This window comes from Rasamsonia emersonii (genome assembly GCF_000968595.1).
Source record: "Rasamsonia emersonii CBS 393.64 chromosome Unknown ctg1118621759674, whole genome shotgun sequence".
Lineage (NCBI taxonomy): Eukaryota > Fungi > Ascomycota > Eurotiomycetes > Eurotiales > Trichocomaceae > Rasamsonia > Rasamsonia emersonii.
In genome coordinates this window covers 93,958-121,592 of record NW_013563342.1, presented here as the reverse complement: position 1 = coordinate 121,592, position 27,635 = coordinate 93,958, and the positions used below count along the sequence as shown (strand labels likewise).

Sequence of the window (27,635 nt, the reverse complement as noted above, 5' to 3'; positions counted from 1 at the left end):
GATCCCTTCTCCCTCCCCCTTCATTGTTTGATCATGCATCAACGATCGTGAACCAAACGATAATCGGATTGACAACTCGCCATGACAACGAAAACTGCCCCCGACGGCACGCGCGTCCAGCTCTCCTCGGACGAGGTCCGCCAGGTCGCCGATGTGTCGCGATGGTTCGACAATGAGATCAAGATCCCCAGCCAGGCACAGACCTTGCTGGAGCATATGCCGGCCTGGTGCCGGATGAGGTCATTCCGCATGTCGCGCAGCTGGTGAGATGATTGATAAAAAAAATCGAAGAGGCAGGACAGTTAATCAGTTGGAAACAGAGACAGCGCGCCTTCGAAAAGTGGCCGTATCCGTGTATCGGCCACCTGCGCTTCCTCGAGCTCACCACATCGACGCATCCCGCATACGCCGAAATCCTGTCGCGTCTGCAGGCTGGCCAGACCTTTCTGGACGCTGGCTGCTGTTTCGGGCAGGACCTCCGCAAACTGCTCTTCGACGGCTCCCCGTCGTCCAGGGCTATGTACGGAATCGACGTCGAACCGGCCTTCTTCCAGCTGGGCTACGAGCTGTTCCGTGACGCCGACGCCCTCGAAGCCACTTTCCTCGAGGCCGACCTCATCAAGCCCCAGTTCCTCTCCCCAGTCTGGAGCCGATCCAAGGCCGGTTCGACATCGTGAGCGCGCAGAGCCTCTTCCACCTGTTCCGTCTGGAGGACCAGAAAACCGTGGCCCGCCATCTGGTCGGCCTGACGAAACCGGGGTCCGGGGCCATGATCGCCGGTCGTCAGGTGGGCGCGATCCAGGCTCGCGAGGAGCCTGGACCGGTCCCGGGGACGGCGGTGTTTGTGCACAACCCCGAGAGCTGGACTCGCTTCTGGGAGGAGATCGGAGACGAGACGGGCAGCCGCTGGGAGGTCCAGGCGTGGGAGGAGGAACCGCCGGAGCGTGTCAAGCGACAGGTGTGGTATAAACCAGGAGTGATCATCCTTGCCTTTACTTTGATCCGGCAGGAGTAGACGAGAAGCCCAAGACTCTGCTGTATGTCGTAGATCGGCAGGTAGAGAATGGTAGTCTTGCTTCATGCGCATAAGACTTGCAAGGGTTCCTGCCTAGGTAGGAACCTGGGTAGCGACAGAAAGAGAGACAGTCGTCCCTTCCTAACTGGGACTCATACTCGTCCATTCATTATTCACGCCTGATCTGCTTCTCGACTTAGCTGTCACCATCTTCACGACCCAGATTCTGCTATCGATACAATCTGATCAATGACCCAGGACGATCCTGCCATCATGTCTGACGGCCATTATCTCCACGTTTTGGACACGCGAACCCGCCAGACGTATCAGCTGCCCATCTACCGCAATACCATTCGCGGCTCTGATCTCGCTCGAATCCAAGCTCCCCCCGAGGAATGCCATGCGACCGAATCCATGTACAACCACACCGGACTCCGCCTCTTCGATCCGGGCTTCGAGAATGTCGCTGCTATGGAGTCGAGCATCACGTTCACGTAAGGAGGATGTCCCATCTTCTAGAGTCCTCTCTCCTGACTGACAGCCGACAGAGACGGCCATGCTAACCCGCCCGCTCTCGAGTACCGTGGCTATACCTTCAGCGAACTGGGTCGAACGTGCGACTTCGAGGACATGACCTATCTGATGATCTGGGGTCATAAGCCATCCCCCGAGGAGAAACTGACCCTGCGACGCCGGCTGGGGCAAGCCTGCTTAAACGTGCCTCCGGTTGTGGTGAATGTCATCCAGTCTTTCCCGTGCGTTTCCCTGGTCAATAGAGATGGCAAAAGGGATCAGACTGACTGGCTGATCTAGCCGTTCTACCCCCTTCTACCCCATGCTTCTCGCGGGCCTCGCAGCCTACATAGGCGCCTATCCTACTGCCATCCCGGCTGTTGCCGGCCGGAATTTGTATCAGGGAAAGATGGACTCTTCCGACGAAGCCATCGTTCAGAGCCTGGCTGCATATGCCGTTGTGCTAGCCATTGCTTACTGTCACCGACAGGAGCTCGAGTTCCAACCAGCGGACCCTGAGGCGCCGTTCTTGAATAACATCTTCCGATTTCTGCATCTCGGTGCCGACCCAGCGGTGATCGCTTTCATCGGCCACATTTGGGTGCAGGGTTGCGACCACGAGATGAACAACTCGGCAGCAGCGCTGCTGCACGCTGCTTCGGCGTTGGCGGACCCGCTGTCGTGTGTCATGTCGGCCCTCACGTCGAGTTATGGCCTCCGCCATTTCGGGGCCGCTGACAGCATATACCGGGTGATGAAAGACATCGGCAGCCCGAAGAACGTGGCCACTTTCCTGGCCGCCGCGAAAGCCCGTGGTGAGCGCATACCAGGAGTCGGTCACCGGGTCTACAAAAGTTCCAAAGACCCCCGAACGGAGCCGATGAAGAAGCTCCTGCAAGGCCTGAAGGAGAAAGGTCTCGAGGACCCGCTGGTGGAGATTGCCTACGAGATTGAGCGCCAGGTTACCGTCGACCCGTATTTTCTCGAGCGCCATCTGCATGTCAACATTGACCTGTATTGGCCGTTTGGCTACACCGCGCTGTGAGTGACCACTCTTCATGGACATGACGCTAGCTAACCTTGGTTGTCAGGGGCATTCCCTCAGACGCTGTCCTGCCCTTATTTCTGGCGAGCCGGATGGTGGGATTGATGGCCCACTGGCGTGAGGCCATGAGTAAGTGCAAATTCGTGACAAAAATTGATCAATGTCACTGACTTCATCCCATCAGACCAGCAAATGAAGATGTGGCGCCCGCAGCAGCTATTTGTCGGCGAACGTGCCCAGACCAAGGCCAGAGCAGCCGCAGCTGCAGCTGCCTCGAATAGCACCGCTACGAATGCGATTACGCAGAGAGTACCAGAGGGAGACGAGCCCCAGCATAACGAGAAGACCGACGGTCATTACTCAGAAGAACAACCGGACCAGAAGAACCTGGACCAGAACGAGAACCAGGGAGGATACGACTTTACTGGAATCAAGACTGTCGCATCGCAGTTACTGGATCGGTAAAAACAGCATCATCTATGAGCAGTACGGAACTGCATACACGAGTAACAGTATCGATACAATACATTCCAGTGCCATCTTTTCACCTCAGTGAATCAGAGACAGAATTGACACCGTTGTCTCTCGAGGTGGTATGCAAATTCCCGTTTTCGCACTCGGCCTGCTTGTAACGAACCAGGGCAGGTCACATCAGGGAGAGCTGTGCAAGCAAGTCCCAAGGTCTATTTTATTCCAGTCACATGCTGTTCCGTCCAAATTTCATTTTGTTGATTCCATTCATTTATCCATTCTGATGCAATCCTTCATTCTATCCTTTCACCCTAGCCATCAATTACACTCAATCGATCGGGTTCGCTAGCTGTTTGTCAGTCGATTCTGCAGTCCACCTACATTAATACATGCATGAACTTCACGGAGTACTATAATGACTGTAGTACAGTATTCATGCCGTATACCTAGGTGGCTACCTAACAGTACATAACAATATTATTTGATTTCAGTCTGGTAGGATCTCCTGCCCCATTTGCCCGCGCACGGTGGTGGGTTGGACTCCAGCTTATATCACTACGGAGCATTAGAGTACAGTTAATTTTGTTAGCTGAAGTACTGGCTGCTCTTCCATTAAATCTGTATGTGCTGAAGGTTTGGAGCTGAAGCTGTAACCCCATGACGAATCGAGACAATTTGTCTACAAGGCTATGATGAATATAGATAGATCATGGAGTAGCTGTCTTAGGACTTGAGGGGGAATCAAATTTGCTACCAGAGCTTGAAGCACATTTAATTTGAGAAGGAAAAAAAGGCCCAAAAGAATAACCCTGAGAAAATAATGTTGGATAAAGCCCTATCTGAGACTTCCAAGTCCATCCGTGCATTCTCCCTCATTCCATCCGGCACAAATTAAAAGTCCGTTTCATGAACAACACAGTAGGAAAGTTAAAAAAAAAGGACAGATACAAAGACAAGAATCGAGAATCATAAGATGAACGCGATCAAGGCAGGATAGGGCGATACATCATGACACGAGCTTGAGATGCAACCGCCCCCTCCCGCCACAAATGATCGACGGATATCACATTAAGCGTCTCCATGAACCATAGAGACATACGGAGGGATCATTTACTGAAACATTCCTGTCAGCAGCGAGCACCTTCGGATAGTGAAGGTGCGCAACTTACCGAGATCTCGAGGTCCTCTCCATTGGTAGCCGGCTGCTGAGCAGTACCGTTGGTCGCAGCGTTTCCATCGGTAGTCGCAGCATTCTCATTGTTAGCAGCAAAGTAGTCCACCATCTCCGCATCGAGCTCTTCAACCGTCTTCTTGCGGTTGGCAGCATTGCGGCGGCGAGGCCTTCCCCGGCCGCGGCGACCGGGCTTCGCACCAGTCGCGGGTTTGGGTTGGGCCTTTGCTTGACTGGATTGATAGTTAGACGCGAGGTTATGGTGGTCAGAGGGAATGGGAGAAAGACTTACGTGACACGCTCGGTGAGTGGCTTGGGTGCAGGGACCTCAGGGGCGTGCGTCGCATCGACAACAACTTCAATCTAGCAAGATGTCAGTTTGTTTTCAAGTCAGGTTGAGTTGACCTAACACACCTTCATCGGACGTCCGTCGACCAGAAGGCCATTCAACTCCTTAGCAGCCTTGGCAGCAGTGTCGGGCTTGCTGAAAGTGATCGAAGCAATGCCGCGACTCGTGCCATTTTGGTTGTAGGTAAGCATGACCTTCTTGACGGGACCAGCTGACTTGGTGAAATACTCCTATAGCGCGAGTGAGTTCAATTAGTACTTTCATCGAAACGGTCAAGTTTATTTCTCGACTGGAGACGCCGCAATAATGAGAGAGCGAGGAGTGCGTGCAGGAACTGTTCGGAAACCGGACAACACTCAAGAGCACCAGCGAGCACACAGTGATCAGTGGTCAGTACGGCCTTGCAAGGGTATAATGTCAAGAACAGGGAAGTCAGCGACACCAACTGCAAACCGCACAGCGCACTGCAAGCGAATTATTCTGCCGAAAAGAATAACAGCCCATCTCTCCAGCTACCATTCGCCGCGACCGGCTTTCCCCTTCAACAGTCACGGAGTATAGAGACCTCAGGAGAAGCCCATATAGACATGGTTCCACAAGCGCGTGAGTTTGGCGCGCAGTCGAACAAAAAGAAAGGCCAAGTTCGCAAGCGCATGGCGAGTCAGGTTCGTGTGTCCGCAACGGGGCAGCCTAATGAAGATGATACCACCATCCCCCCAAAGTCACAAGGAAAGCGCCACAATGCTAGGCTGTACCCCTTTATACGATGCGGAACGAGAAACCATGACTGCAAGTTTATGCAAGATGTGTTAAGCTGTGCTGAGCTGCTGGATCACTGATGCGCTCGCTGATGCCCCCGACAAATTTGCGAAATATGAAAACGAGCCACCAAGGCATGAATGGAAGTTGAGTGGCGTCTTTCGACAACCACCTTCAGCACAGTCCGCAGCGCATCCATACAGCTTCGCCTTGGCAGCAAGGGAGCAAAGAGGGATGCGGCTTTCGCAAGACTTCGACAGAGCTCAACTTCGGTACGGCGCACCAGGCCCTCCGGAACGGGGCGGAGCAAAAGCGACACGAAGGAGCCTCCTGTCTTGTGCTGGCATTCGAACAGGTACGAACAACTCGCAAGAAACGACGTCGTCGAGCAGAAGCCGTCCGCGCCTCCAAGGTCTCAAAACGAGGTGGCGATGGAAACCCAAGGCGTAGGCCTCTCGATCAACATACCTTGATATTGGCTTCATTCACATCGGGCGGCTAGAGAGAAGTCAGCGACTGTCCACATCAACGCACCGACGTCGAACTCGAAGGTGGAAAAAAAGAACACTTACCAAGCCGCTCACGATGATTTTGCTCTCAGTCGGTGGAGCAGTTTGGCTGATGGTTGCACCCTTTCCAGCACCTCGGGCAGCCTTGGTGTTCTTCTTCACTCCTCCAACAGGCGCCTTTGTCACCTTTCCGGCACCGCCGCGGCGACGGGCGCTACGACCACTCTGGCGACGGGACTTGGCGATCTCATCGAGAGACTGGTCGAGCTTGGAAGACATGTTGAATGGAGAGAGAACAGGAGACTGTCGATAGGAAATGAAACGCGGAAGTGTTGGTTTTAAGACGCGCTCGAGTGTCTGTCTAGTCTTTTGTGCCACTAGGATAGGGATAGCAGCACGCGAGAGGTTGGAGATAGTAGGCGAAGCGGTCGACAGAGACAAGAGCGCTTCAATAATTGATGAGGAGGAATGGCAGATGAGGCAAGTGAGAAAGAGTCGCTTCGCTGCAGGGGAAGGAGTCGTTTGTTTGGAGGTTGACGAAGGAGAGAGGAGGAAAGGAAAGGGTGGTCGGACGGGTTTGCGACCGGCGGAAGGCAGCAGTGACGGCGCCACCGCCTGCTGTGCCACAGATGGGGGCGCAGACGGACGCGCTAGGCCGCGTTGGGCGCCACATCCTGCTTATATAATCACAGCACGCCTCGATGTGGGTCCAGCAGTGAATACTTGCCTATGTCGGTAGCCTCAATGGCTTCAGCAACACGCTCTTCTGTCCTGGCATATGGTGAAGCAGTCAATTCAGCGCAGTCGCCGTCGAAATCAATGGGTCCTACCCAAGTAACCGGAGCTCTCAGGGTCCAGATTGAGGTCTTACGCTGTGGTCAACGTATTGAGCGGCCAATCTACCTTATAATTACTAAGTACGCATTGGCAATACTGGACATGAACACCTTATCTACTCGTGCAAATACATCGACAACCCGTGACATAACATCATGTGAGAGAAGAAACAGTTCTCGACAAAACAATAACCTTATCCAAAATCCTCTTGACACCATACGCCATGGAGACGAAGTAAGACAGTCATCAGCCGTGGTCCATGCCATCAAGGCATTCATTGACCTTGTAAATCCCTGCCATCGGAACGGTGAGTAAATGGATGAATGCAGATGCTCTTCCGGTCAACTCTTCAAAGCTTCGAGTCGGCCCCTCATCTGCTCCAATGTCGCCTCCTGGTCCTCGAAATCGTCCTCCACAGCCGCCGGTTCCTCTTCGACCGGCTTTTCTGCCTTGGCCCCTTCTACCTTGGACAGCTTGCCCCGCAGGACTTCTTCCAGGATCTTGTCTACCTCGGCATCGGCTTCTTCTTCCTCATCCTCCAGCAACTGGTCTGCGGGAATGGCGTCATCAACCATTTCTTCAATAATGCCCGCTTTCACCAGCTCCGTGGAGAGTTGGCGCATGGTCCCCGTCAGTTCCGGCATGCGAACTAAAGTATTCACGTCTTTCATGATGCTGGTCGACTTCTTCAGGCTGCCTTGGATCTTGCGCACTGCAAACGCCTCGTTGACCTGCATCTGCACGCTTTGCAATTGCGCGCGACTTGTCGTGAGTCGCGCACTCTGCTTCCGGATCCGCAGGAGTTCTCGTGCAAACGTTTTGGTGTCGTTCATAGCCTGTTTGGCTTGGGATGGGTTCCTTTGCGCCCGACGAGAGGCATTTACGATGTGTTGTCGTGTCTTCGCATCAAGAGCTTTGAGCTGGGCAATATCCCGGTCTAACTGGCGAGTATTTGCACGGATGAGCTGGTTACATTTCCTCATCTGCAAGGAGGAGTTAGTGACTGGCCAACAGCAGATGGCGAACTGGTATAGAGCCGACCTGTGCCTGAGGATCGGGGCCGAAAAAGACAGACTTGATCGCCTCCATAGTGGAAACTCTGGTTTAAAACTGGCAGATGTCGGTCGATAAAGAACCCCAAAGCAAAACGCAGGCTAGGAGAACGGTCTGTTCGAGCCCGCGCGAAGAAGAGCCTCCCAACCCGGAGAGGCGCCAAACGTTGTTGAGACTTCAGAGGTGGATCTCGGGATGCATATTCGTGTCAATAGCGGGGTAACAGATGAGACCCCCGGAGTGGAGTCGATGAACACAACAGGAGATGAAGCGCTGTGAAGACGCTCTGGTAATGGGACCGTAGTCGTAGAGGTCAAGCTCCGGGTCTTGGTCAGATGTGGTTGGACGAGCCAGTGACGTCGTGGCCGGGGCGGGTGGCTGCCTCAGGCTGCGAAACAGGGCGGCAAACAGGCCAAACAGCGGCCTGAGGACTGAGCCTTCCAGTACTTTCTAGACGGCGCAGCAGTTGCCCTATTATGGTCTCGCCGTGAGGCTGGAACTAAACCACCAACGATCCAACGGACTATTCTCGATCAGCCTCCTTCACGCAGAACATAGTACCCTCGCATCTCCCAGGTCTGTCCGCTGTCATTGACGACGTTTCTTACTATCTAATTCGCATTTCACAATGGCCGCTGCAGAGCTTACACCAGAAGGTATGTTACGCAGAACTATATCTCCTCGATGCTTCAACCCCGCACCGGGGTGGGTGCAGCAGCAGGAGCCTCTCCACCACGAGATAGCTCCAGATGCTGTCGGAAGCCCTTCCAATGGCTTGGGATATTGCTTGGAATATATTCTGTAACAATACTGACCAGTTTTCTACTTACAGTTACGTGGGCGCAGCGCTCCTCCGCCTCGGACGCCGCTCGTAACTTCCTCTACGTCAACATCAACGTCCCCGATGTGCCAAAGTCCTCTGCCGACCTCAGCATCACTCCATCCAATGTCTCCTTCACAGGCACCAACATGAAGGGGGTTAAATACCATGTGTCTCTCGACTTGTATGCCGACATTGACCCCGAAAACAGCAAGTCGCACCACACTCCGCGCGGCGTGGAGTTGGTGCTGCGCAAGAAGGAGCTCAAGGCAGAGTACTGGCCGCGCCTGCTGAAGGAGACCAAGAAGGTCCACTTCCTGAAGACCGACTTTGACAAGGTATGAGGGGCTTTCCTATCGGACGGATTATTATGACAGAAGGCTGACGGGTCGCAGTGGGTCGACGAGGACGAGCAGGACGAGGTTGACGACTACGAAGCCAACTTTGGTGGATTCGGTGATGACGGTAATCTCGGAAACATTGACTTCTCTAAGCTCGGCGGTGGCGCTGACTCCGAGTCTGGTGAAGCTGGCGAAGATGAAGAGTCATCGGTACGTCGTGACGTTGTCTCACTGGAGATGTGCGGAGGAGTTTCTCCTGACTGACGCGTTCTGCAGGATGATGATGAGCTTCCTGAGCTTGAAGGCGATACCCCGAAGCCCCCCAAGGATACGGAGGTTAAAGAGGACAAAGAGGACTCTTCTTAAATTTAAATCAGAACTGCTGAAATCATCTCTCATGTCCATCCTACCATTTTTGTATCTGGACACCCATCCAGTGATTAATCTTACGACGATGACAATGACAACAACAACAATAACAACACACGAGCCCTAGTTAGCGGAAGTTGGGGAGGCGGAATGAAAGGAGTTACGAGCTGGCGCGAAAGTTGGAATAATTGCTTATTACTTTTACCTAGGGACGGGAAATAAAAAAAAAGACAAGAGTCACACGCGGCACACGGGCACAAACTTGGTTGCTGCTAGTAGACCCTATTATCTTTTTTTTTTCCGACGCTCGTCAAACTGTTAACTGTCAACAGACACTTTTATCAATCACCCTGTTTTTTTTTAATTTTTTTTATGTAACGGACGTACATCTACTACCCGTAAAAAGAAAAGGCAAAAAAAATAATAAAAAGGACCCTATTTCTCTATCTTATCTTATTTATTTCTCTATCTTTTTTCCTTTCTTCTTTTTTTGAATAAAGAAAATTATAATTAATAATTATAATAATTTATTTCCCTTCGTCCTCATATGTATACGCTGCTAGTAACTTGCCAGCCAATTTTTATTCATTCGTCCATATTCTCTCTTGGAGCGAGCCAGCCAGCCAGCCAGCCAGCCAATTCTCACCAAACCCCCCATTATCATCTCATCATCGTCATCCCAAGGTCTGTCTGTCTATTCGTGTCTTTGTCTTTTGTATACAGTACATTCAAAAAGAGAATTTTTTTTTAAAAAAGAAAAGCAAATATTACAGCTCAGAAGATGTAAAACCTGAAAAAAAAAGAAATGGTTTGATGAGATTAAGTTATGGATCGAATCAATTGTAATAGCCACCATATCCCTGGTCGTATTCGTGTCTGCGCTCGTGATGGTGATGGCTGTGTTCGTGGCTGTGTCCATGTCCATGTCCATGTTCATGGCCATGGCCATGGCCATGGCTATGGCTGTGGCTGTGTTCATGGCTACTATGTTCATGGTGACTATGACTATGACTACTACCACGGCTATGATGACTCTGGCCGTACTGAGGCTGCTGATAGTAATCGTAGGTGTGGGAACCATGCTCCGGAGGCTGGTATTCCCGCCATCCCCCTTCACTTGGTCTGTTCTGGTGATATCTCTCGTATCCCGAAGGCGGGGGGATGTTGAATCCAGACTCGTACTGCGGTTGCGGCGGCGCATGGTGAGAGTATCCTCCATAGCTGTCTCCTGGCGGAGGATGAGGAGGTGGTTCATAGTGCTGCTCTGAGTGATAGCCTGGATTGAAATCAGTTCGCTCGCTTGGCTTGTCGTCATCGTTTATGATTAGACTGGACAATTTGCTCAGCTGGGATATCCCTGGGATAGAAAGCTTGCCGAGCTCATCCAACGCAGAGGCTACTCCACTCGAGGAAGATGAAGACTGATTTTGGGTCTGTTGATGCTGCTGATGTGAAGAACCATAACCACAGCTACTCGCCGCGCTGATAGCAGGAAAGCCTCCACCACCGTGAGAGTGTCCGCCTCCCTGATGCTGAGCGTCTTTGTCCTTTAGGTTCCGTCCCTCCCGGACACCTTCGGCACTCAGAATGTCGTTCAAATTGGCACCTCGGTCGGGTCGCGAATTCACCCAATTCTGAATGGCCTCGAACATCGTCCGGTGAGCCTCGTTATTCATGTCCTTCAGGGCCGGGTGATGGAAAACTTGAACACAATCGTCCATCACCCGTTCCACGGGTACGTCGATATGCTGCCACGCGTACAAGACGCGAGGAACAACATACTTGACAATGGCAGCGGCGACGTGACCGGCGGGCTCGTTCAGGACGTTGGCAAAGTGATCCTTTGAGAGCAGCGAGTGCGTCGGATCCGTGCAGGTGGGATCGGTCCAGGGTTCATATTGGTGCTTGCCGGATGCGTCGATGACACCGGCAGATCCAGTCTGCAGGGCTTGAGACGCAGCGTTGATGATCGGGCGGATAAACGGGGCGAGGAGAGAAAAGACATAAACTGTCACTGCCTCTGTAATTTTCTCAACGAGGTCCTCCAGACCGGGAATCTTCTCGATGATCGACGAGACCGTCCTAACAACTTTATCCCTGAATTGGAGAATGGGATATATCTGTTGAATTGTCTGCTGCGGATCAAAATCTGGTAGTCCCGGCAATCCTGGACCAGAAGCGCCACCACCAGTAGCCGGAGGCGGAGGCGGAGGTGCAGTTTGTGTCGAGACCCGACTCTGTTCATAGTATCCACCCGGGGCGCGACTGTGTTCATGCTCAAATCTACGGCTCGATTGGCCGTCAAAGCCTCTCGAAGATGCGTATCCCGTACGCACGTGGCGGCTTCGATTCGCATATTCCTGTTCGTCAGAGCGACGTTTGAGTTCTTCAGCCTCAGTTACGAGATCCTTCGTGCCCGGAATGTTCCCCAGCAGACCTGTCAGGGCGTTGAACGGGCTAGAAGAAGAGTTGGACTGAGCATTGCCCAGCGTGATGTCCATCTCGTTGAGCTCGGATTGAGTGAAGTGATCCGAAGCTTCTCCAAGAACGGAGTGCAAGAAATCAACCACGCCAAACGTTCCCGTGACAAGGGGGAAAACATGGCGTCCGCGGATGTTCATCTGAGTCGCGCTTCCGGTGTGCGGAAAGACGTTGTGGAATCCCATTTCCCGCAAAGCCAACTCGCAATAATTGGTGTGCGCTGCAAAGTCCTCCAAAGTGTGAAGGCCCTGACCAAGACATCTCAGGGCCTCACAGAGGTCTTCCTCTTTGCCCCTTCGAGATCCTCCGCTCGTATACATCCTTCCGTAGTGGATGCTACGAGACAGGCTGTATCTGACGTAGGCAGCGCTTGTAGCCCAATCTCCTCTTTCGTTGGCGATGTAGTTTTTCATGCCCGTGTGCGGATCGATCTCAAGCTCGATCTGGCGAACAGGCGGACGTAGTCGGGGGTCATATTGCCTCGCATCTTGGTTATCCGCGTAGTCCTTTGGGTTGCTTTGCGAAGAAGCCGCGTCAGTCAATTCCAGCATCAAAGAAACACATCGCAGATGGGGCGAACTGACTCGATGTGCTCCTCTGGACGGTAAACGCCGAGTCTCTCGGACGTCACTTCGTACTCGGCCGTCGCGTAGCCGAAACTCATAAAGGAAAGGATCCAGACCAGAATGCGAATGGTGTCTGCGGGCAGGTTCTTCAAGGTGCCGACATCCATTGCTTGGGAGTAGTCTCGTAACCAGTTTCCAAAGTAGACGCGCTTGATCATGGCCGATGTCCACTTGTGGCCTTTGATAAAGGCGAGCGCCTTGATGGTGTCTTCGATGTCGCCATGGCGCCAGTTCTTGCCTTCGATGGCAGAAATCGAGGCAATGTCTGATTGAGGCAGTGAGCATACACCGAGTCAGACAACATGGACGTCAAGAGGGGCACGTACTTCCAGCACCAAAGGCGTGGGCTTTGGTGGGGAGCAGAACGAGCAAGACCAGCAGGATGAGAAGAGCCGGCGGGAAGCCTCTAATCCTGCCCATTCCCATCGTCAACAGACCTAGCAGTTTCTCTTAAAAGAAAAACCTATCGGAGGCTTGAATGTTGCACACGACACTTAGTACGGAGGAGATAAGATATTGTTTCCGATCCCAGCCCCGCCACCAAGAGCCCCGTGATACAGACTACAGACTGCCTGTATGGCTGGCTTGTTTGTTGGTTTAAACACCCTGGGTAGACAACAAGGAGGGATGTCTGTTGACAGAGAGCCTGCAAAAATGGCTTCTGAACGAGGGGCCAGTCAGCAGTATTCACCAGTGCTTGGCTGGTGGCTATTTATGGGAAGCAGCAACAAAGACCAAGACCTTGCCAAGCCGTCGCCAGCCCAATGGCCCACACAAGCAAATTTGGCTCGTGATCATCCTGAAAAGATGTTATCGGAGCCTGAGGCAGTGGTAATACTCCTTCGACCGGTATTTTGTGTCGACGGAGCACTCCAGAGGTACGGAGTACTCCGTACCTATCTCGTGGAATCCTTTCGGGCGGGGAATGACGAGTTCGTAGACTTGTGGCTGCGCTAGGACAGGAATAAAAAAAGGCAGGAATCAGCTAGGACGCCAAGCGATAAGATCGAACTGAAAGCAAAACCAAGGTTCAAAGTGCAGAGAGAAGAGTGGTCAGCCCTGTCAGGACTGATCTTTGGCACGGACCTGCAGACTTCCATCATGAACTCCTGCCGACCGTATCTTTTCGGATGATGCGAACAGGGGTTCTGTGCGCACGCTGGATTGACCGATTCGGATAGTAGGAAGATAGTAGGATGATGGACAGTCGCCGGGGCCAGTCACGGGCTGACAACAAGGCAGCCTAACAGCCTCTCTAAGAGCTAGCTGCTGAAAAATGTCGTCAACGGTCAACAATCAACCCCGCAGCAACAGGGGGGCCGTTGTATATAGAGGTATCCCTCCACCAACGGTTTCTGGCTAATCTACCAATCTGTACTTAGCACCCTGCATCCCTACTACCCAGCAGGTACTGGTTTAACGCCGCAGCCATGGCTCAGGATCACCCCCCTGGCAATCCCCTGGAAGTGGTAAGCATCTACTCCTGCGCAATGAGATGAGGAAGAATAGCACTGATTTGGCTTGGCCAGGATGCCGCTGCCGATACCGATTCGGCTTACAATGAATCGTGAGCATATAGCCACCTGGGCTGGAAAATAATTTGTCTGACGAACCGGATACAGGATTGCTTCAGCGAGCTACGTGTCGTCGCTCACTTCAAGCATAAAAAACTACAAGTAATGTGATCGCTATCTTGCGAGCCTTTCCAGTACAACTTGCTGACCAGATGACTCGCGACTTTGAACAGATATGAGGTAAGACTGGTTATTCAGACCTCATGTCCATGGCCTAGGGCCTGAACTAGCCTCAAACCAAGCTTCTTCTTACTCACTATCGAAGCTGACACTTTTCAGAATGGACGCCGTTATCATGCATACAAAGAAGGCGCATATGTTGCGGTATGCTTTCTTCCAGCCAACCCATTGTCCGGCTTGAGAACTGAGCCAGTGTAGCCCAACGACGAAGAAGAACAAGACCGAATCGACCTTCTGCATCACATATATCGCCTTCTTTTTGGCGGCCCGCTTCACCTTGCACCAATTGGCGAGAACCCTCAGCGTGTATTGGATCTGGGTACTGGCACAGGGATCTGGGCCATCCAATTCGCCGAGTAAGGCTCTCCTTGCCGTGCTTGATGCGCTTCTTGCTAAGTTGAGACACAGCGAATATCCTTCTGCACAAGTCATCGGCACTGATTTGAGCCCTATACAACCTCCCTGGTAAGTAGTAACTGCTTTTACAATCCACCTGTTGGTAGATTATTTTGTATGTCTGACACCAATAGGGTCCCTCCAAATTGTGTGTTTGAAATTGACGACTTCGAGAGCGACTGGCTATATAAGAACAAGTTTGACTTCATCCATGGCCGTGAGCTAGAGGGGTGCGTCGCCGATGAAGAGCGGCTCTTCCGCCAGGCATTTGAGCATCTCAGGCCCGGAGGATATCTTGAATGGGTTGGTGCTTATGCCTGGTTTTTCTCTGATGATGGCACCGATGAAAAGGCGGAGTATACCAAGAAATGGCTCAAGCTCTTCCACGAGGCGGCTGGAAAATTCGGCAAGAGCTTTGAGACAGCCCCGACGTGGAAAGAAAAGATGGAAAAGGTCGGGTTTGTGGATGTGAAACAGACTGTCTTCAAGGTTGGACCTTCCTCCGCTCCTATTTATTCGGTAACATACTGATTCTGTTGACAGGTGCCATTTGGTCCATGGCCCAAAGACCAAAAGCTGAAGGAAATCGGACGGTTTGAACAGGTCCAGCAGATCCAAGCAGTTGAGGCTTATACACCAGCACTCCTCTCGCGATTCCTTGGCTGGAGCAACGATGAGATACAGGTGTTGATAGCCAAAGTGCGGAGTGAGCTTAAGGATCCTGCGATCCACCAATACATCACGACGTACGTCGTGTATGGGCGAAAGCCGGAAGAGAAGTCCTGAACGGGGAGTTCTGATCGAAGCTTCTTGTCAAACTAGAAGTTCTAGTTAGAATAGCGATAACATTCATTCCATTGATTTGATGGCATTCGCGTTTGTATCTTGACTGTTACTTACGGCCAAAGAAGACTCAGCAAATAGCTCCTTCTTCCTCCTCCTTTTCTCCCTTTTCTGTATGTGTATATATATCTAAGAATGGCTATGTCGATGAATTTAAGTTCCAGGAATCAACCACGATGCGATTCCGCTGCTATCCATGGATCAATCACACTGAGAATGCGTTGACCCCAACCAACCCCGCTCGATCTGCAGATCCAAGGACCAGGTAACAACTCCGCATTAACACTCCGTTTGGAACCACTCCGATAGGCCGCTCGATAAGCAACTTCAGCACAGACAGAACCTTTCTGAGACGATGTTACTGTGATATCGATCCCCTCTCCTCCTCTTCGCTTGCATTGGACCTGTCTGCTGCTGCCTGTATGCTCTCTCTGCACTATGTGGATACCCCACGTGTCTGTTTACTAGCTAGCTATCATCTCCTGAGAGGACGGGACTGGAGTGAGGGGGAAACGGGCTAATCCCGGCTTCTACCTTACCTAGTTCGGTCTATCTCGACCCGGGTACTAACTACTATGCACAGAGGCACCGCTGCATGTGGTGCCTAACCTACCTACCTATCTAGGGAGGTACATGCAGACAGCTGCAGGATTTTGCTCGATGCGGCAGAGTTAATCAATCCATCATGTGGAGATATAAAGCAGGGAGATTGGATACGCAGGCTTAATGGTATTGTCGTGCTCTTCGGTTAGTACTTGATATCTCCTCAAAAGCTGACTGACTATTTTGCTTACTCCAGTCATAAGAAAATGACACCAAGATCAGTCTTGTTCACCGCCGCTGCAATAACCGCTTTTCTGACAACATGCAGCGCTTCCATCGAAAACCCTGCCATCCAGCCCACTCCCCCCATGGGCTTCAACAACTGGGCCCGCTTCGAGTGCGTGCTCAACGAGACGCTCTTCACGGAGACAGCGGACGCCATGGTCGCGACCGGCCTGCGTGCGGCCGGCTACGATCGTCTCAACCTCGATGACTGCTGGATGGCCTACTCGCGGGCGCCAAACGGCTCTCTCCAGTGGAACGAGACCAAGTTCCCGCATGGCCTGCCCTGGCTGGCAGACTATGTCAAGGCGCGAGGATTCCACCTGGGCATTTATGAGGATTCCGGCAATGCCACCTGTGGCGGGTACCCTGGCTCCTATGGGCATGAGCAGCTGGACGCAGAGACATTTGCGTCCTGGGGCATCGACTATCTCAAGCTGGACGGCTGTAATGTCTATCCCGACACGGAGCAAGAATACCAGGCGCGGTACTCGCACTGGCACCAGATCTTCAGCAACATGTCTCACCCGCTCGTCTTCTCCGAGTCCGCCCCGGCGTATTTCGCTTCCGGCGACAATCTCACGGACTGGTACACGGTTATGGACTGGGTGCCCGTCTACGGCGAGTTGGCCCGGCACTCGACGGACATCCTGGTCTACGTCGGCGAGGGCAGCGCCTGGGACAGCATCATGGTGAACTACAACTACAACCTCTTGCTGGCGCGGTACCAGGCGCCGGGGTACTACAACGACCCGGACTTTTTGATCGCGGACCACCCGGGCCTGACACTGGACGAGAAACGCTCGCACTTCGCGCTGTGGGCGTCCTTCTCGGCGCCGCTGATCATCAGCGCGTACATCCCGGCTCTGCCGGACGAGGTCATCGCGTACCTGAAGAACAGCGACCTGATCGCGGTGGACCAGGACCGTCTCGCACAGCAGGCGACGCTCGTCAGTCGCGACGACAGCTTTGACGTGCTGACCCGGAGCCTCGCCAACGGCGATCAACTGCTGACGGTGCTGAATCGGGGGAACGACACCGCCAGCACGAGCATCGCTGTGGCCCGGCTGGGACTGGAGGAGGCGGGATGTTCCTACGCAGCAAAGGATCTCTGGAATGGCACCTGGACGACGATCGTTGACGGGAAGATTGATATCAAGGACCTTGCTTCGCATGCGACTGCCGTCTACCGCATCTCTCTCCCACCGCGCTGCTCTGCGGTCGTCCCCACAGGCATGATCTTCAACACCGCATCCAAGAACTGTCTGACCGCATCCTCCCAGCATGGAATCAGCTTTGCGGAATGCAACGGCGACGACACGCAGGTGTGGCAGGTTCGCTCGTCGGGCACAATCAGCCCGTTGTCTGATCAGTCGGCTTGCCTGACAGCAGAGGATGGTGCCTCTGTTGTCGGATTATCTCCCTGCGGGAAGGACAAGAACCAACAGTGGGCGTACGCTGTGACGGGAAATCTGAAGAATGTGGCTTCTGGCGTTTGCTTGACGGAAGGGGCTCAGAATAATACTGTCACTGTGTGCGGCTTTGAGAAGAATACTCAAGTATGGGCTCTTCCGAGCGGTGTTGAGGTCAGTAGATAGAGAAAAGCCTCATCTCTACTGGTTTTGCAGTATCTATATATAGTCAAGATTTGGATATTCTTTTCGACTGGATTTTTTTTTCATCATTCGTAGCTGTATTTACCATATTCACTAGAAATGGTTCGAAAGAACCGGATGCAGGACTGTAGACATCAATATCTGTCTGTCTGTATGTATGTACACACATTCTCATCATGCTGAATCATCCCTGAAGAGAGTATCCCACATCCTCCCCCCTGCCCATGGCCATAAGATTGCGCCGCATATTCTCCGCCCTCTTGCTGATTCCTACCAAGGCGGCATCATCCCGATCGATCCAGGTCCCGACACCATGCTGCAGGACGGCCGTCGCCCGGACCTTCTTGTCCGCTTCACTGCCGGAGCCTTTCAACCCGACACTGCCGTGCAGCGTCAACCGCGTCTCCTCTCCCCCCTCAGGCTTGGGCTTGTAGATCCCGCGGTGCAGGATGTTGCTGTCGTAGAAGACGGCGTCGCCGGGCTCGAGCTTCACGACGACCTGGTTGGGCAGCGAAGGCTCGTACGGGTCCGCGTTGCGCTCGGTTTCCGTCCGCACGCGCCGGTGCGAGCCCGGCACGGCGATGAGCGACGTGTCTGGGCAGAGCGCTAGGTTGTACTGCGCATGCGACTGCTTCCCCTGCGGGCTCTTAGACTGCAGCAGCTTTAGCTCTTCTTCGGGGGATACCGTCTCGGGGATGTCGTCGCGGTGCCAGCGCAGCTCGAAGTTTCTCGTCTCGGGAGCGACGAGCAGGTTGAACAGCTCCATCACCAGGGGCTCTTTGTCGGGATCGTCGTCTGACTCCGGGGCTTGCACCTCCAGCAGCTCCTCCACCACGCGGAGCACCTTGTCGGAGAAGTAGAACTGCGCGAACTGCTCGCGGCCCGGCATGTCCGGATGCAGCAAATGCTGCACGCCCCAGATGCCTCCCTCAGACGCAGGAGGCACCGTCTTGGGCCACGGGGGGAATTGCTTGGGCACGGTGCGGAAGAACGGCCAGTTCCCGGCACGTGTCATGGCCGTCGCCTTGGTTGCCGCCTCGCGGAGAGAAGCCACCTCGTCGGGCGAGAGGAGCGAGCGCACGACGACGAAGCCATCGCGCTGCAGAGCGTCGAGGTATGGGGTGCTGCTGGTAGATGCGGGAGCAGTTGTTGTCGTGGTTGCAGTCGCCATGGTATGGTATTGTATGCACAGTTCAGTGGATCGCTTTTGGAAGGTTTCTCCTCTAATGCAGTCAATAGAAGTCAAAGTCCAGTCGAAGATCAGAGAAGCGGAGGCATATATAGTATATTAGGTAGGTAGGGAGCTTCTTGCGTTTTTTTTTTGCGCGTTGAGTTGAGTAGTAAAAGGAAATAATGCAAATGCAAGACGTAGTAGCGATATCTATCCCAATCAAATTAACTGACGTCGCTGTGGGGCATAGAGAATGAAACATGAGATAGATCCCAGAGGCTAGAAGGTATCTAATAATAATACACCCCACAATTGAACCAGCGGATTTTAACTTCCATTACTAAATCTGACTTTCTTTTCCACGGTTTTCCTTCCGAAGCGCTCTTCCCTGGGGCCTGGGCGGGGTGAGTTACCTACTCCGTAAGCTAAGAAATCTCCTCCGTCCATGGCGGGGTTGGCTGCTATCCGACGAATAATCAACCAACAAGATCTGGTCCACAGGTAATTCTTGATTTTGTTCTGTTAGCCAAGCCATGCTATCAAAGCTGAATGACTGCATGGTTGCATGGCATGGTCGTATTATTACTCCCTCACGTGGGTGTATCTGCCAGATTCGCTGGAGTGGGGAACCCATAGTGCTTCACTATTTGATCTGTCAGGTACATACCTAGGTACATGTACCTTCTCCGACGAGTACTTACTACTCTCAATCGAGCAATGCTGCGGTTGGTTTAAAAAAAAATAAATAATAATGACAGTCCTGGCTGCACAGGAATGCATTTTCATAGCCTGCCGTAAAGAAAAGGATCCAAGGGAATTGACAATGATGCCTTCAGTTGATCCAAGGAATAGTTAAGAGCTAGGAGAGATGCGCACAAGCTTCTTACCATGCAAACAAATCCGCATCAGATTCCAAAAGTTGACTTTATACAATTGCATCACGGGTATTGGTCAAAAATCAAAATGAGAAACGAACATAGACAGACACGTATGTGTGTACATGCTTGTATGATCCTCTTCGTAAATCACAAAATAGTCAACACATGGGGTATCTCTATGGAAAAGTATCTCGTGATCTTATGATTCTTATCGCAAACTGGTCATGTCTGACGAGGCAGATCCTCACGTCGGTTTTGCTTCAACAGAGGCGTTCATCGTCTGATCGATCGAAGCAATGGCGTCTTCCGGTGAAGCGCTGGTGCGAATGATCTCGACGACGGAGGCAACCAGCGCGTCGTCACAGTCGCAAATGGCGTTGAAAAGTCGCTCTAATAACTCGCGTTTTCCCTTCCAACAATTCGTTGGCTGCTGTTGATGACGTTGATTACTCGTTGAGATCTCCCAGCCGGAAGAGTCATTCTGGTTTCCAACGGGAGGAGAAGGAGGATGGTTATTGCTGCTGGCATATCCTGTTGTGTCTGGAATCATGGTCTCTGGGGAGAAGACTGCAGGGATGGTTGTTGACCCTACACATCAATAATTTGTTAGAAACACAGCAATTGATTTGGCGTGTTCTTGAGGGTAGGACAGGACAGACCGTGATAACTGGTCCCAATCGCAACATTGCCCCTGTGCCATTGTGCGGTAGAAATGTCATTATCAGAGACCGTCGTGTTTGGATGTGAATTAGAATTAGTGCCCACAGGGCCACTAGTCCAGGGCGATAACAACTTCTCATCATTACTATGGGAGACCACACCACTGGGAACCTCTGTAAAAGACGTCACAGTCAAAGTATCGAAGATGGTTTTCTGCGCTGCATCATATTGCGCATACGCAACAGGGAACTTGGTTGTCTCCGCTGTCCTCTTTTACGCCTTTCTCGGCCACGTTTCGTTTCCGCCAGTCGCCGAGCCGTTGGGGGGATTTGTTGACTGCTCCACATGCCAGGCGTCTCTTCAGCCGGTTGACTTCTCTCCGGAGATTTTCAATAATGTCTGCCTGGTTGATCTGAAAGCGGTCCTCGTTGTTGGTGTTATACTCGCACTCGGACTGCAGGCCTCGGCTGCAACAGGCCCGGCACGGCTTCGCTCGGTCACACTGCGGAGACCCGGTCAGCCTCTCCACCGTTGGACAATGGCGTGCAACAGCAGGCTTACTTTGACTTTTCGCTCCCTACATTTGATGCAGGACTGCTGCGGCCGGTATTTAGCCTTGGTCGAGTCGGATGTGGTGGCACTGCTGGATTCAATTTCAGAGGCTGGCTGACGGTCCATGGAGGATGATGGCGGGTAGGAAATCAGCATGGATACAGGACGCTTGTCTGAGAAAACGAGGCTGGCGCAGAGCCAATTAGGTATGCATTGATTCTGGATATGGATTTCCAGATCTGTTCTCGCCTTAAACTCGTCATCGGACCAATTGCTGGTGGCCTGCGATGGACGAACGAGATATACTCTGTAGGCGCTGCGGAGACGATGCAGTCGTGGAACAGAGCGGCACCACTATTAGTGGCCCCTGTCCGGCGGTACGCTCGTCAGTACTTACCTACCTAGGTAACTAGACATAGGTACAGTGCATAAGCATGTATCTACATCTATGTAGATGTCGTTCATAAGCTAGGAAACTAATCCAAAACATGTAAGATTCAAAATGGAACTCCCTCCCAATTTGCATCCATATTGACATCGCAGCTGATGTACACCATTCACAGCTCTTCTTCCCAGAGCTACGCCAGTATCCGCTGAGATATCTATCTCAAATCTAAGATTCTATCAGGGAAATCGAATTGTTCAAAATAATGGTCTCGCATGAACAGAATCGGCAAAGCGCAAAGAATTTGAATCTCTGTTATATGAGAATGATTCGGAGTGAGGAATGACAGTTGGAGAAATCAAAAAGAGGGAAGCCAAAAAGACGAAGGAGACGAAGGAGACGAAGGAGAATAAGCAAGACTGTTTCACGAACTTTTCTGAGAACCATGGCTTTCATGCTCTCTCAACAGGCGTGCCATTCTTTCGAGACCTTTCCTTTTGGCAATCTCCAGGGCTGAGGAGAGCCAAGGGGATTTCAAATGAGGATCTGCACCATGCTCCAAGAGAATGCGCACTATCTCTTCACTTTCCGCTTCGACAGCTATTCCCAAAGGTGTTCTATAACTATTGAAGAATCCCAAACTATCGACATCAGCTCCGTGATCGAGAAGAAGACACACAGTGCTTGCTTTGCTGCTTACTACAGCGTGATGAAGTGGTGTGCAACCCTAGAAAGATTGTCGACTCTTACGCCATGCTTGAGGAGCAAGAGTATAATGTCATCCCATCCCTGTTTAGCTGCGTCACATATTGCCTGTTTGCCGACTTCAGCGACGACTTCTCCAACGGCTTGTGGAGATCCACACTCAATAAAGGCTCTGAAAGTGTAGTTTTCTTTTCAAGGCCCATTCGAGTCCACGTTTTCTGAACTCGATGAGAAAAAAGCCCAGTTCGTCCTCGACGTCGAGTAACTCTTGCAATTTCAAGACATCCTCAGACACAGCTGCATCCATGATTGCTAGCTGGACAGACTCCTTTCGTTTTACCAACGGCTCTTCATCGACCGCCTTCGTTGATTGCATGTACAATTGACGGATCATTTCTTGGACATCAGGAGAATCACTGGACCCTTCATGACGCTTTTTCATATGATTTAATAGGAAATCCTTGCGGGTGTAAACGTGGTTACACGAAGGCTACAAGCAATGAAACTCTCGGGGCTCCAGCAGCAGATGTCGACGTCAATGGCGGTCCAGATCATTTCTCAATGCAAAGCCTTTGGAGCAGAGACCACAGCGGTATGGTTTATCATGCGTCCGATGGCGACTATGCAGCCTGGCTTGTTAGTACTAGACTTGACTTGTGGGTGTCACTGAAAGAACATGCAGGTAGACTCACTTGTAATCCATTCGTTTCGTGAAGCTTTTTGGACAGTTCGGGCATTTTATTATGGCACTGGAGGGCACCACAAGAAGATTTCGGTTGATCTCTGTAGACTTTGTCGGTGTTTTCACTGAAGTGCCATTTTTGGAGATTGTTGGAGACATTTCTATGTAATGGATAATAATCAACTCTGTGGTGCAGTACAATCACAGTCCATGAAGACAATAAGACGGCTCATCAGATATAAGGTCAGATTTCCCTAAGGTTTCTCCAGATTGATATTGATAATGAGCGCTTAATTCGTTCCTGTGGAGAAACTTATCTAGAAGAGTCACAGCCGAGATCCTGGAGGCAGCTGAAAGTGGCCAAACGACAGCTCAGGTATTGACAGCGGTTGTTGGGCAGGCAGTCTGCAGCAGCCACAGGGCGTAGCGCAGGGCTGCTTTGCCTTACTACGTCCGATCGTTGGGAAGCCGGGAAGGCGTGACCACATTGGAGCTAGCTACCTACTTGGTTGGTAATATCAGATACTGACCTCAAGGTGACGCGTTTCTACAGAAAGGAATCACTATGAATTCCTCATTCTTAGGTTTCCCAAAAAATTCAAAAAAAAAAAGTAAGGAAATAAAAAGAAGACAATGTTAGACTACCTAAATAACTAAAGAGAGCGAAATTCAGTTGGTAATCACCGCATCACCATCAACTTATCATCTACCTGTCACCATGAAGCCTTTTCATGTGTTCTGTCAGGTTGTCTTCTCTTTTGCAGACCTTGCCACAGCCTTCGGCCAGACAGGGGAAGAATCCCGGGTTGATATGCTGATTCCTTAGATGGCGTTTCAATTCATGTTTCCGGCCGAACGTGGCAGTGTAAGCACAGCCTGCCCACTTACATTTCAGTCGGTCAGCTGTCTTACCATGCATCTCCATTAGATGATCCAATAATTTGGTGTTGTCTCCGGTCATTTCAAGGTACGTGCAACCTGACCATTGGCACGGCAGAGGGACAGCGTGCGTCATGTCAGGACTAGTAAGACGAAGAATTTGAAATTGTAAAAACTGAGAAGAGCTCATAAGCTTACCTGTACAGATTTTGATTCATGCCTAGTCCTGAAGAGGGTGCCACTTAAGGCGACAAAAGCCTCGAAAGAAGGAGCTAAAGCTGGTCCAGCAACAGTCGGAGATACAATCCCAGGTGTCGAGTGGTCGAAAACATCGAAGCCATCGTTGATGCCACTGCCATAGTGTCCAAAGACAGAGTCCCAATTGATGTCAGATATAACCGCATTATTTCCGTAGTAGACGGGGTAGTCGTTCATAAGAAGACTGTTTCCTCCATCGTATGCTGATTGTCCCAAACGAATGTCCTCTTCATGAAATGTGTTTTGTGCGACAGAGACAGCTGCTGGGGCATCGACCACTCCATTAGGGTTCTGAAGAAAGGCCCCCGAGAAACCAAGCCTGCTTGCATTGCAGCCTGATGGGGCCTGGAACTCAAGGCCGAGTGTCTGTGTCAAATTATGGTGTGGACCGGGGAGGGGTTGATTGCCAAAAGGCCAGGACCTTGCGCCTCTGAGTAGCGCAAGTCTCAAGGTAGAGGCATACCGTCAGCAAGGCTAAAAAAAAACCTACTCACCCTCAGGATTGTCCCCAAGGGCTGGCGGCAGCTGCGGGTCCATCTGATAATAGGCCAAAGACGTAGGGTCTGCAGTAGTGTAGGGCGCTTGCATCTTTCAATTGCACATTTCTCGGGCGCAGGAAAGCCAATAAGACGGTGGCAAGAGTCACCTGATGAGGCACGTAGGCAAGTCTGGGAGGAAAAATATGATTCCCGGCAAAATTTGCTGGAAATTCACCCATCACATGGATGGAGGGAACCGCTGGATATATGTTGGGAGCTCGCGAGCCTTGCCTTGCTCCCGCCTTGCCCGCCCTGCGCTTTTCCCTTTCCAATAGATTGCAGAAGCACCCCAAGGCGCAAGCAGGGAATAAACCACTCATGTCACATCCAGTCCTTCTCAGGCCTTTGAGGAAGTCCACGTTACATTCCGACCAAGTCAGACCGGTTGAGAAGTTGCCTGCTAGGGGGTTGTTTGAGTCGCGAGCAGGACAGCTAGATTGTTCCAGGCAAATGAGAACAAATAGAGAAAAGTGTCCAACAGGATGGATAGGAAATGGAACCTTGTTTGCGGCTGATTTGGTGCCCCAATCTGACCTCTGATTGCCGGACACGTGTACTTAAGGTTTCCAAGGCTGATTCCAGGCATTGCGGCTGTGGAAAATTAAGAGGGAAAAGAGAAGAGTGAGTAGAAGGAGGACAAGTGGGAGAAAAAAAGTACTGTCTGGTCACTGGAATTTTCTTAACCAAGCAGTCGATGAAAGCTAAGTCTATCATCACTAACAATGCATGAGATGCCCAATAGGATTCGTACAGAATGGTCTCAAGTCATCAATCAGTTCGTGTTCGTCAAGAGGTTGAAAAGCCAATTTTTTTTTAAGTCTTCATCTCTTGATCACGTCTCATGTAACGTCTTCCTGGCGTAAATGAAATGAAACCTCGAATACAGATGATTAGATGAATCGAGGATATCTTTCCGAACTTTGCCCATGTCTGCCTGTGCTTCTTCATACGTGTATCCGAGAACGCGGGTGAAGAAGGCGAGAGTGTAGGGCTCGATGGCCTCGAGGACGCTGTACAAGTGAATCCGACCGATTTGTTTGAGTCGGGGATCTTTGGGCCAGGAGCCGATGGGACACTGGATAGCATTGAACAAAAGTCAGAATTAAGTCAACGTATGACGGGATATCTCTCGTGCCATTCGACAGACTGACCTTGTAGACGTCGTCAGTGACATCGACGAACCCCGCATCTCTGATTTTCTGTGGGAGGACATCGGCGACATTGACCGGTTTTCCAAACTGAATACTGGCATCGTTCACCTTTCGGGCCCACTCGTGGAAGGCCTCCACGCGCTGGTGAGTGCCATCATCGGACCATACGCTGCATTCATACTCCTGCAGCTCGACCCAACCACCAGGTTTTAAATGGTCATAGATCTGGGACAACAGCCGGTCCCAGTCGCTGATGCTGCCCGCCATCACGCGGCCGTGGATGTAGTCAAAGGCCTCATGGGGCAGGTAGGTCCACTCGCTCTCGACGTCATCGATGAAGAACCTACAGTTTGGCGGGCACCAGACTGGCTGGATTGGACTCAGGTCAGTTCCTACAATCTCTGCGTGAGGGAACGCCTCAGCCATTTCGAACGCCCAGTTGCCGGTGCCGGTCCCGAAGTCCAGGATCCGGTGCGTGTTGGAGGGAGAGATGGGAGCTCGGTAGAGATCGCCGTTTACGAGTTCCTTCCACAGATAATGGACCAGGTCCAAGCGATCCTGCTCGCGTTCGTCGTTGGGCAAGGGGTACTTCCCCTGTCGGTACGCATGGTATCTGCGACCGTTCTCGTACAGATAGTCCCGGACAGAACTCGCGAAGGACTGGCTTGATTCGAGCACTGATTCTTCATCGCAGATGGTGTCATCGTCGCTTGTCTAGAAGCACACAGGACTCATGAGAATGGTGATCTCCACATACACTTGCCACGAACCAGCGTGACACAAAGGAAGTCAACGCGCAAAATCAAAGAGGCATGAAAGATAGAACGATTTTGCAGATTGGTCAATCCAAACAAAACTCAGATGGGTGACAGGAACAGCGATGGAACGATGCGGTGGCAACTTACATCAACCTGGATCGTCTGGCTGGCGTTTGGCTGAGACATACTAGGCGATGTGCTCCCCGCACACCGCGACAGAGCGCACGGGGGTCCGGAAGCCGATGGAGCGGATCACACGAGATCAGGCGAGATCAGGGAGGGGGTTCGATCTGACCACAGTAATGGACGGAACAGAGCATCATTATTCCATGCACATAGGTAAATCAACAACGATGATTATTTAGGTATTCTATGACGACCCGTTTGCCGTGTTTGGAGCCCGTACGGTGGGCGCGGACATTTATTACCGTCCGGACGGAACCTCGAGTCTGTGCTGGGATAAGCTTAGCTCCCGCCCCAACGCCCTGAACCCGCTAAAATCCTCACTATTGCCCCCTAAGCGACGCTGAAGGAATCCTGTTCCGCAAGCCACCTCCAGACGACAATCCCAGATGGCGTTGCCAAAACGAGAAAAAGGTAAAAAAAGAGCAACACAGCTGTTCTGTGACAAAAAAAAACGACTTCCATCTCTCAACGTCCTAACTCCACTACAAGCCCATCGGAAATAGTATTACTAATAATAATGACCAGAAATACCTGCACTGGTCCCTGCCTGGGTGGGGATTCTTCACTAGCACCTTAGGCTCTCAACATGCCCCGCTCTGTTAACAGGATTGCCCTCTCGAGAAACCAGCCAGATGTGAATCAACTGCCGTCTGCCACGCTGTCGGGATGGTGGGGTCGCTGCTAGCTTCGCTGCCCGCTGCCCCCGGTTCCATTGGACTTGTAACTGTCCTTGGCCCAGCAGGGGTGAGGGATAGAGATGGTCTCCACGCATGGGCACAAAGATTGAAACACTCGTCTTGTCAGACAAGTCTCGCCCTACATAGGAAGCCATACTTTTCGACCTGAAGATATAGAAACAGGAGCTGGAGCATTCCTGATACCTCAGCGTCTGGATGTGGACTGCAATATCAGAACGGCTAGGAACCTAATAGGGATGACCTATGAACTCGCTTCGCACCGCATCTGCATTTAATTGATGTTCTGCACCGTCTAACTATGATGGCCAAGACTTTCTCTAGCCTTTTGGAAATACCAAAC

At 51.8% G+C, this 27,635-nt stretch overlaps 10 protein-coding genes across 10 annotated transcripts; 4 read left to right on the top strand and 6 right to left on the bottom strand.

Moving 5' to 3' along the window:
• Nucleotides 1–81: 81 nt before the first annotated feature.
• Nucleotides 82–3,038, top strand: T310_0318 (Citrate synthase; the record flags this gene model as incomplete). Its single annotated transcript, XM_013476836.1, has 7 exons — nucleotides 82–239; nucleotides 321–963; nucleotides 1,274–1,509; nucleotides 1,564–1,770; nucleotides 1,829–2,569; nucleotides 2,620–2,702; nucleotides 2,758–3,038. 7 exons carry the CDS (start codon nucleotides 82–84, stop codon nucleotides 3,036–3,038), a joined length of 2,349 nt encoding a protein of 782 aa, XP_013332290.1.
• Nucleotides 3,039–3,355: 317 nt separating this feature from the next.
• On the bottom strand, nucleotides 3,356–6,111 carry T310_0317 (RNA annealing protein Yra1; the record flags this gene model as incomplete). Its single annotated transcript, XM_013476835.1, has 8 exons — nucleotides 3,356–3,389; nucleotides 3,426–3,454; nucleotides 4,214–4,448; nucleotides 4,508–4,578; nucleotides 4,630–4,794; nucleotides 5,607–5,663; nucleotides 5,792–5,821; nucleotides 5,896–6,111. 8 exons carry the CDS (start codon nucleotides 6,109–6,111, stop codon nucleotides 3,356–3,358), a joined length of 837 nt encoding a protein of 278 aa, XP_013332289.1.
• Nucleotides 6,112–7,010: 899 nt separating this feature from the next.
• T310_0316 (SNF7 family protein) lies at nucleotides 7,011–7,758 on the bottom strand (the record flags this gene model as incomplete). The annotated part of the gene is made up of 2 exons (XM_013476834.1): nucleotides 7,011–7,652; nucleotides 7,711–7,758. The coding sequence occupies 2 exons, from the start codon at nucleotides 7,756–7,758 to the stop codon at nucleotides 7,011–7,013; spliced, it is 690 nt and encodes a 229-aa protein (XP_013332288.1).
• Nucleotides 7,759–8,350: 592 nt separating this feature from the next.
• On the top strand, nucleotides 8,351–9,249 carry T310_0315 (Hsp90 binding co-chaperone (Sba1); the record flags this gene model as incomplete). Its single annotated transcript, XM_013476833.1, has 4 exons — nucleotides 8,351–8,378; nucleotides 8,555–8,880; nucleotides 8,938–9,093; nucleotides 9,160–9,249. The coding sequence occupies 4 exons, from the start codon at nucleotides 8,351–8,353 to the stop codon at nucleotides 9,247–9,249; spliced, it is 600 nt and encodes a 199-aa protein (XP_013332287.1).
• An 839-nt stretch (nucleotides 9,250–10,088) lies between these two features.
• T310_0314 (HET-C domain protein HetC) lies at nucleotides 10,089–12,779 on the bottom strand (the record flags this gene model as incomplete). Its single annotated transcript, XM_013476832.1, has 3 exons — nucleotides 10,089–12,249; nucleotides 12,318–12,624; nucleotides 12,686–12,779. 3 exons carry the CDS (start codon nucleotides 12,777–12,779, stop codon nucleotides 10,089–10,091), a joined length of 2,562 nt encoding a protein of 853 aa, XP_013332286.1.
• A 1,434-nt stretch (nucleotides 12,780–14,213) lies between these two features.
• T310_0313 (uncharacterized protein) lies at nucleotides 14,214–15,295 on the top strand (the record flags this gene model as incomplete). The annotated part of the gene is made up of 4 exons (XM_013476831.1): nucleotides 14,214–14,257; nucleotides 14,312–14,578; nucleotides 14,644–14,998; nucleotides 15,053–15,295. The coding sequence occupies 4 exons, from the start codon at nucleotides 14,214–14,216 to the stop codon at nucleotides 15,293–15,295; spliced, it is 909 nt and encodes a 302-aa protein (XP_013332285.1).
• Nucleotides 15,296–16,078: 783 nt separating this feature from the next.
• Nucleotides 16,079–17,775, top strand: T310_0312 (alpha-galactosidase; the record flags this gene model as incomplete). Its single annotated transcript, XM_013476830.1, has 2 exons — nucleotides 16,079–16,099; nucleotides 16,159–17,775. The coding sequence occupies 2 exons, from the start codon at nucleotides 16,079–16,081 to the stop codon at nucleotides 17,773–17,775; spliced, it is 1,638 nt and encodes a 545-aa protein (XP_013332284.1).
• Nucleotides 17,776–17,977: 202 nt separating this feature from the next.
• On the bottom strand, nucleotides 17,978–18,964 carry T310_0311 (Phytanoyl-CoA dioxygenase family protein; the record flags this gene model as incomplete). The annotated part of the gene is made up of 1 exon (XM_013476829.1): nucleotides 17,978–18,964. One exon carries the CDS (start codon nucleotides 18,962–18,964, stop codon nucleotides 17,978–17,980), a length of 987 nt encoding a protein of 328 aa, XP_013332283.1.
• Nucleotides 18,965–20,086: 1,122 nt separating this feature from the next.
• T310_0310 (uncharacterized protein) lies at nucleotides 20,087–24,551 on the bottom strand (the record flags this gene model as incomplete). Its single annotated transcript, XM_013476828.1, has 11 exons — nucleotides 20,087–20,430; nucleotides 20,502–20,715; nucleotides 21,064–21,370; nucleotides 21,452–21,500; nucleotides 21,872–22,080; nucleotides 22,140–22,314; nucleotides 22,358–22,577; nucleotides 22,837–22,987; nucleotides 23,537–23,733; nucleotides 23,904–24,393; nucleotides 24,454–24,551. 11 exons carry the CDS (start codon nucleotides 24,549–24,551, stop codon nucleotides 20,087–20,089), a joined length of 2,454 nt encoding a protein of 817 aa, XP_013332282.1.
• Nucleotides 24,552–25,334: 783 nt separating this feature from the next.
• On the bottom strand, nucleotides 25,335–26,597 carry T310_0309 (Uncharacterized protein; the record flags this gene model as incomplete). The annotated part of the gene is made up of 3 exons (XM_013476827.1): nucleotides 25,335–25,577; nucleotides 25,654–26,367; nucleotides 26,559–26,597. 3 exons carry the CDS (start codon nucleotides 26,595–26,597, stop codon nucleotides 25,335–25,337), a joined length of 996 nt encoding a protein of 331 aa, XP_013332281.1.
• Nucleotides 26,598–27,635: the final 1,038 nt, after the last annotated feature.